We start from the raw sequence: 8,916 nt of genomic DNA, 5'->3' as shown, positions 1-8,916 counted from the left end.
CTTCTTTTAAGGAGTTGCCTTAGACCGCTGTGCCATTCGGGAGGCCCGTAAGAAACCCACAATTTTGTTTTCTGTTGCACATAATTTTGAAACGTTTTGCTACAGTGGGCCCTAATGAATATTACCCTGGTGTTTTGAGAGAGGTGAGGTTCTTTAAGTAAACAGAGCTGATTAAAAGCCATGCTCCCTCGCTGAGTCCCCTCCTTGAAATGCTAATAGCAGCTGTAATGGAGGTGAGATGAGACGGACTGGATATGGGGAGGAGGACGGGGAGATAGGGAGGAGGACGATGGACGAGGAGAAGGATGGGGAGGAGGGCGGGGACATGGGGAGGAGGACGATGGACGGGGAGAGGGATGGGGAGGAGGGCGGGGAGATGGGGAGGAGGACGGGGAGGAGGATGGGGAGTAGGACAGGGAGGAGGGCGGGGAGGAGGACGATGGACGGGGAGGAGGAGGGAGGGGAGATTGGGACTGACTGAGAAACGCCCCCAGGTATAAACCATGCAGGTGACTACACCCTGACTGAGAAACGCCCCCAGGTATAAACCATGCATGTGACTAAAACCCTGACTGAGAAACGCCCCCAGGTATAAACCATGTATGTGACTACACCCTGACTGAGAAACGCCCCCAGGTATAAACCATGTATGTGACTAAACCCTGACTGAGAAACGCCCCCAGGTATAAACCATGTATGTGACTACACCTGACTGAGAAACGCCCCCAGGTATAAACCATGCATGTGACTAAACCCTGACTGAGAAACGCCCCCAGGTATAAACCATGTATGTGACTAAACCCTGACTGAGAAACGCCCCCAGGTATAAACCATGTATGTGACTACACCTGACTGAGAAACGTCCCCAGGTATAAACCATGCATGTGACTAAACCCTGACTGAGAAACACCCCCAGGTATAAACCATGTATGTGACTACACCTGACTGAGAAACACCCCCAGGTATAAACCATGCATGTGACTAAACCCTGACTGAGAAACGCCCCAAGGTATAAACCATGTATGTGACTACACCTGACTGAGAAACGCCCCCAGGTATAAACCATGTATGTGACTACACCTGACAGAAACGCCCCCAGGTATAAACCATGTATGTGACTAAACCCTGACTGAGAAACACCCCCAGGTATAAACCATGTATGTGACTACACCTGACTGAGAAACACCCCCAGGTATAAACCATGTATGTGACTACACCTGACTGAGAAACGCCCCAGGTACAAACCATGCATGTGACTACACCTGGCTGAGAAACACCCCCAGGTATAAACCATGTATGTGACTACACCTGACTGTGAAACGCCCCCAGGTATAAACCATGTATGTGACTACACCTGACTGAGAAACACCCCCAGGTATAAACCATGTATGTGACTACACCCTCACTGAGAAACACCCCCAGGTATAAACCATGTATGTGACTACACCTGACTGAGAAACACCCCCAGGTATAAAGCATGCAACATGAGTCAGTAGACCACCATCAGCAGGAAAAACAACCCAACCAAAGACACGTTACTCATGAAGGTTTTATTGTTTGAGAGACATGAAGAGTATTTCAGAGCATGTTTGCTGTCACAGCATATACATGATGTCACATGATGTCACAGAGGAGTATGGATCAGACCTGGGTTCCAACACTACACTGAACAAAAACATAAACGCAACATGCAACAATTTCAATGATTTCACAGAGTTACAGTTCATATGAGGAAATCAGTCAATTGAAATAAATAAATTAGACACTAATCTATGGATTTCACATGACTGGGAATACAGATATGCATCTGTTGGTCACAGATACCTTTAAAAAAGTAAGGGTGTGGATCAGAAAACCTGTCAGTATCTGGTGTGACCATCGTTTGCCTCGTACAGCGTGACACATCTCCTTCACATAGAGTTGATCAGGCTGTTGACTGTGGCCAGAGGAATGTTATCCCACTCCTCTTCCATGGCTGGGGGAAGTTGATGAATGTTGTCCCACTCCTCTTCCATGGCTGGGGGAAGTTGATGAATGTTGGCAGGAACTGGAACACACATCCCAAAGATGCTCAATAGGGGGTGAGATGTCTGGTGAGTATGCAGGCCATGGGAGAACTGGAACATTTTCAGCTTCCAGGAGTTGTGTACAGATCCCTGAGACATGGGGCCGCGCATTATCATGCTGAAACATGAGGTGATGACGGCGGATTAATGACATGACAATGGGCCTCAGGATCTCATCAGGGTGTCTCTGTGGATTCAAATTGCAATCAATAAATGCAGTTGTGTTTGTTGTCCGTAGCTTAGGCCTGCCCAAACTATAACCCCCCGCCACAATGGGGAACTCTGTTCACAACGTTGACAGCAAACTGCTCACCCACACAAAGCCATACACGCTGTCTGCTATCTGTCCTGTATAGTTGAAACCAGGATACACCTGTGAAGAGCACACTTCTCCATTGTGCCAGTGGCCATTGAAGGTGAGCATTTACCCACAAAAGTGGGTTATGACGCCAAACTGCAGTCAGGTCAAGACCCTGGTGAGGACGACGAGCATACTGATGATCTACCCTGAGACGGTTTCCGACAGTTTGTGCACAAATTCTTTGGTTGTGCAAACCCAGTTTCATCAGCTGTCCAGGTGGCTGGTCTCAGACGATCCCGCAGGTGAAGAAGCCGGATGTGGAGGTCCTGGGCTGGCGTGGTTACACATGGTCTGTGGTTGTGAGGCCGGTTGGACGTAATGCCAAATTCTCTAAAATGACATTGGAGGCGGCTTATGGTAGAGAAATTAACATTCAATTCTCTGACAACAGCTTTAGAGGAGATTCCTGCAGTCAGCATGCCAATTGCACGCTCTCTCAAAACTTGAGACATCTGTGGCAAAACTGAACATTTTAGAGTGGCCTTTTATTGTCCCCAGCACAAGGTGTACCTGTGTAATGATCATGCTGTTTATTCAGCTTCTTGATATGCCACACCTGTCAGGTGGATTGATTATCTTGACAAAAGAGTAATGCTCACTAACTAGGATGTAAAAAAAATTGTGAACAAAATTTGAGAGAAATAAGCTTTTTGTGCGTATGGAACATTTCTGGGAACTTTTATTTCAGCTCATAAAACATAGGACCAACACTTCTTGAGCTTATTTTTGTTCAGTATATTCAAAATACAGTAACTTAAAATCCTTTAGCTGGGCTTGATCATGTTTGCCTGGCACAATGGAACCAATAGAATATTTGCAAACTGCAAACCCCGCCCATCTCACATTCCAGACAGGCTAAAAGCAAAGGATCAAAGTATTTGAAAGATTCTAAATAGTATTTGAAGCCAGGTCTGGTATGGATACATATATAAAAGGCCCTTTGGGGGGAACATAGAGGAGGTAGAAGTATAAATATGCCACGTTAAACAAGAACGTTTAAGAACGCACCACAAATGACACCCTATTCCCTATACAGTGCACTACTTTTGACCAGAGCCCATAGGGGTTTGGTCAAAAAAATAGTGCACTATGTAGGGAATAGGGTGCCATTTGGGAAGCACAGTAAATGTAACTTCTGCAGTCACCTTGATAAGTTGCCTTACGGTCTAAAATTCACAATTCTGCAGAAAACATCAATCAATTCTGGTTCATACAGTAACACACATGCTGGTGTAGATGCTTTAACTTCATAACTTAACATGGTAACTTCTCTATAATAATATTTATAAACAACAGAGTGACGTGAACTAGCTCCTTCTGCCGTGAGCTATTTTCAGCCTTTGTCGGTTCAAGTCATCAGCACTTTGTCGGTTCAATGCGTGTAAACATATTTCTCATTCAGTAATAGTGGTCAATGGCACGACTTGGAGGATGGACACTAGAAATACAAGATATGAAATCTCAGAACCCCCAGAATACCATGAGCAGCTGTCAATCATACCCACAACCCAATAGAAACTCTGAAATATATAGAGAGCTCCCATTGGATCAGAGAAATTGATTGATCCCGTCCAGGGAAGTTAAGAGACTTCAATATCTGTTGTTGGACACTTTGTTTTCACATATGGAATAATACATTATAGTACCAGCAGTAATAAAACCCAATGAATGGACATGCTGGAGAGATGGTATTGAAACAGAACTGACTGGATACTCTTTGCTATTGTACATGTCCAAGGGTTTTACCCAGCAGCCACCACTCTGTCCAGCAGCAGGGGGGTGATGGGAAGACAAAAGTAATTAAAAGCTGATGACCTTCTCAGGTAACACACACACACACACACACACACGTTGTTGTATATTATTGTATTTTAAATGTGTGTGACTGTCCTTGTCTATCAGTGTATCAGTGTTTTGTTACTTGTCATGTTTTGTGTTTTTTGTGGACCCCAGGAAGAGTAGCTGCTGCTTCTGCAAAAGATAACGGGGATCCCAATAAACAAACAAATCAACACGATCACTGACAGAACAGTCAACCACGACGGGACAAGCCCCATGCAATCACCATCAGGACAATCAATCAAACTGCCTTTTTTTATAAGGGGTATGCTGCAAGCACAGGCACAAAACAGACTCCAGCAATACAGAATTCCACCAATAACCAGAAGCCAAGGCTACTTCAGCAGCAAGCCAATACTGCGAGGTTAGATCACCTGGTAACCAATAGAGACAGGGTCACCACTTCCTGTCAAAACAGGCAACAGGAAGCAAAACAGAACAAAATACAGACCAGAGACCAGAGCTCATATCCACAAATAACCTCAGAGTTGGTGAGCTGGTCTAGGATCAGGTCCCCTCCTGTCCATGTAATCTTATTCATTATGATCTAAATGGCAAAACTGATCCTAGATCAGCACTTCCACTGTGCTTTATTAATTCAGACCCAGAGGCCCCTGGAAATAGCAGAGGACAAACATTGAGTTTAGCATTTCAGTTCATCAAAATACACGTCTATCCATACTGTAGTGCAGATGACATAGCTCCTTGTTCTCCCCGTGGGTTCTAATGTCCACCGTCTGATAGTCGCTCATTGGTTAGTGGGCGTGCCATGATGAGGTTAGCCAGTTGTTTGGTTTTCCCACAGTTAGTTGGGAGGTTTGCTCGCATGCTAATCGCACGGACGTGGACATCGTTCTGTGGCCGAGCGCCTGGACAGAGCCGGGCCGAGCGCCTGGACAGAGCCGGGCCGAGCGCCTGGACAGAGCCGGGCCGAGCGCCTGGACAGAGCCGGGCCGAGCGCCTGGACAGAGCCGGGCCGAGCGCCTGGACAGAGCCGGTGTCGACACCAGAACGTGAATTCCCATCATCAGAGAACATCCTTCAGTAAAACGTCCGTCAAACGGCAGTCCTTGTTGTCGTGGCCATTCTTTACCCAGGCGTCAGTAGCGAGGAAGAGCTCTATCCAGTAACACCACAATACAAAAACATTCAAATTGTATTTCCTTTTTTTACACACAGTTCCCTCAAAAAATATGAAATATATAGTATAATATATCTCTCTATCATTTGTGTAAATACAGTCAACCTATACTGTAGAAGAGGTTATTCATAAAACGTCAACAGCAATTCTAAATATAAACCTCCAATCAATGCATTGTTATGTTCAGAACAGATGGTCCAAGTGAAACATGCCTCAGGCCTATAATAACCTGTACTGTGTACGGTGTGTTCCGGACCAGATAACACATGACGGTGATCAGGGACCCTATTTATCAAGCGTCTCAGAGTAAGGGTGTTGATCTAGGATCAGTTTAGCCGTTTGCATCATAATACATTATTATTATGGACAGGGAGGACCTGACCCCAGATCAGTACTTCTACTCTGCAGTGTTTCTCAACCTCAGTTCCCCGGGTCCACCAGCCGTTTGACTGATGTCTGATTCACACTATAGCAACGACCTGAACCGTACTGGCTCTGATATTTTATCTTCACGTTATCCTTTCCAACATGCTTTCAGCAACTATGGTGGACGCATAACCACGCCAGCCCAGTACAGCTTTGCCCGGCCCTGTGAATCAGACAATACTCCCAGCAAGCACATAACGTTCTGAGAACCATATGTTACTTAGAACTTGGTGAGAGAGTGGTTGTTCTATGGTTATTTAGCATACAATCTTCCCACAACTTCTTGGGAATGGTGAAGGATAGTTGCTTGGCTCTGGAACATTCTCAGCACATTTAATGACAAAAAAAACAACGTATTTTGGTATTTCATTACATTATGTATTTCAACGTTTCATATAAGTACAAATATAGCTACATTTCATTTACATTTTGGTAATGTTCTCCAACTGGTTTGACATTGGGAATGTTCTGAAATAGTTCCGAGAAGTAAGACGTGACAATTTTGCTTGTTCTTGGAACTTCTCTTCTCAGAATGTTTGAAGAACTTTCAGTTTTACCGGTCAGGAAACTATGGCTTCCTTCCCACAACCAATGTGAAACCAAAAACATACGTTCCTTCAACTTCAAAGGAACCAAATGTGCTAGCTGGGCTGTATGTAAAACAACTGGGTTGAGAAACATTGCTGCAGGGCAGATTCAGGCGGCTGAAACATTCAAAGCATTGCAGCTTGAAAGACGACAACATAAAAGAGCAGCCACAACTCTCTAAATGGAATAGCGAACGCTATCCTTTCTGTGAAGTAGATTTCTACCTGCAAGATTTGGAATGATTCACCTCACCTAGTAGTCCTTCACCCATAGACTCTGGTTCTCAGGGTTAGCTACTTTGAGTTGACAAGCAGGAGGGGGGAGGAGGGTGTGTGATTGTGCGTGTCGGTGTGGGTGTGGGTCTGTCTACAAGAGGAACTCTGGAATACCAGCACTTTCTCCCTTAAAGCACAGTGTCCCCCGACACAGACATCCTGAGACTAGGATGCCCCCCCCCCCCCCGGGTAGACGTCTCAGGTCCTCAGCTTGAGGATGACGGTGGCCAGGATGAGGAAGAAAGTGTTCCAGCCCAGGGTGACAGCGAAGCCTCGCCACACCATCATCCTGGAGAGACCCCAGCCTGAGGGAGAGACGTCATCACATGATGTGTGTGTGTGTTGTGTCAGTTTGACTTGGAAGCTCAGGTCCTACTGTGACGTGAAGATGAGACAGACAGACAGACAGACAGACAGACAGACAGACAGACAGACAGACAGACAGGATATCTGTCCTCCACTAGAAGCCTATGACTAAGCCACGTGTGTCTGTCTGACTACTGGCATTGTGAATCATTTAGAACACTGTGTGACTACTGGCATTGTGAATCATTTAGAACACTGTCTGACTACTGGCATTGTGAATCATTTAGAACACTGTGTGACTACTGGCATTGTGAATCATTTAGAACACTGTGTGACTACTGGCATTGTGTATCATTTAGAACACTGTGTGACTACTGGCATTGTGAATAATTTAGAACACTGTCTGACTACTGGCATTGTGAATCATTTAGAACACTGTGTGACTACTGGCATTGTGAATCATTTAGAACACTGTGTGACTACTGGCATTGTGTATCATTTAGAACACTGTGTGACTACTGGCATTGTGAATCATTTAGAACACTGTGACTACTGGCATTGTGAACCATTTAGAACACTGTGTGACTACTGGCATTGTGAATCATTTAGAACACTGTGTGACTACTGGCATTGTGAACCATTTAGAACACTGTGTGACTACTGGCATTGTGAACCATTTAGAACACTGTGTGACTACTGGCATTGTGAATCATTTAGAACACTGTGTGACTACTGGCATTGTGAACCATTTAGAACACTGTGTGACTACTGGCATTGTGAATAATTTAGAACACTGTGTGACTACTGGCATTGTGAACCATTTAGAACACTGTGACTACTGGCATTGTGTATCATTTAGAACACTGTGACTACTGACACTGTGAATAATTTAGAACACTGTGTGACTACTGGCATTGTGTATCATTTAGAACACTGTCTGACTACTGGCATTGTGAACCATTTAGAACACTGTGTGACTACTGACACTGTGAATCATTTAGAACACTGTGTGACTACTGGCATTGTGTATCATTTAGAACACTGTGTGACTACTGGCATTGTGAATCATTTAGAACACTGTGTGACTACTGGCATTGTGAATAATTTAGAACACTGTGTGACTACTGGCATTGTGAATCATTTAAAACACTGTCTGACTACTGGCATTGTGAACCATTTAGAACACTGTGACTACTGACATTGTGTATCATTTAGAACACTGTGTGACTACTGGCATTGTGAATCATTTAGAACACTGTGACTACTGACATTGTGAATCATTTAGAACACTGTGTGACTACTGGCATTGTGAATCATTTAGAACACTGTGACTACTGACATTGTGAATAATTTAGAACACTGTGTGACTACTGGCATTGTGAATCATTTAGAACACTGTCTGACTACTGGCATTGTGAACCATTTAGAACACTGTGACTACTGACATTGTGTATCATTTAGAACACTGTGTGACTACTGGCATTGTGTATCATTTAGAACACTGTGTGACTACTGGCATTGTGAATCATTTAGAACACTGTGACTACTGACATTGTGAATCATTTAGAGCACCATGTGACTACTGGCATTGTGATTCATTTAGAACACCGTGCGACTACTGGCATTGTGAATCATTTAGAACACAGCGTGACTACTGGCATTGTGAATCATTTAGAACACCGCATGACTACTGGCATTGCGAATCATTTAGAACACCGTCTGACTACTGGCATTGTGAATCATTTAGAACAGTGTGTGACTACTGGCATTGTGAATCATTTAGAACACTGTGTGACTACTGGCATTGTGAATAATTTAGAACACTGTGTGACTACTGGCATTGTGAATCATTTAAAACACTGTCTGACTACTGGCATTGTGAACCATTTAGAACACTGTGACTACTGACATTGT

At 44.3% G+C, this 8,916-nt stretch overlaps 1 protein-coding gene across 5 annotated transcripts in view; it reads right to left on the bottom strand.

Annotated features, from left to right (window-relative positions):
• Positions 1–1,535: 1,535 nt before the first annotated feature.
• Positions 1,536–8,916, bottom strand: part of LOC129864836 (ABC transporter G family member 20-like) — a 61,779-nt gene continuing 54,398 nt past the window's right edge. For all 5 annotated transcript variants that reach the window (XM_055937129.1, XM_055937122.1, XM_055937135.1 and 2 more), the window contains exon 20: positions 1,536–7,001. In XM_055937129.1, coding sequence (XP_055793104.1) covers positions 6,895–7,001 — 107 coding nt within the window. In that variant the 3' untranslated portion in view covers positions 1,536–6,894. The remainder of the gene's footprint in view (positions 7,002–8,916) is intronic.

Source organism: Salvelinus fontinalis, chromosome 1 (assembly GCF_029448725.1).
Source record: "Salvelinus fontinalis isolate EN_2023a chromosome 1, ASM2944872v1, whole genome shotgun sequence".
NCBI lineage: Eukaryota > Metazoa > Chordata > Actinopteri > Salmoniformes > Salmonidae > Salvelinus > Salvelinus fontinalis.
This window is presented reverse-complemented; position numbering and strand designations above follow the sequence as displayed.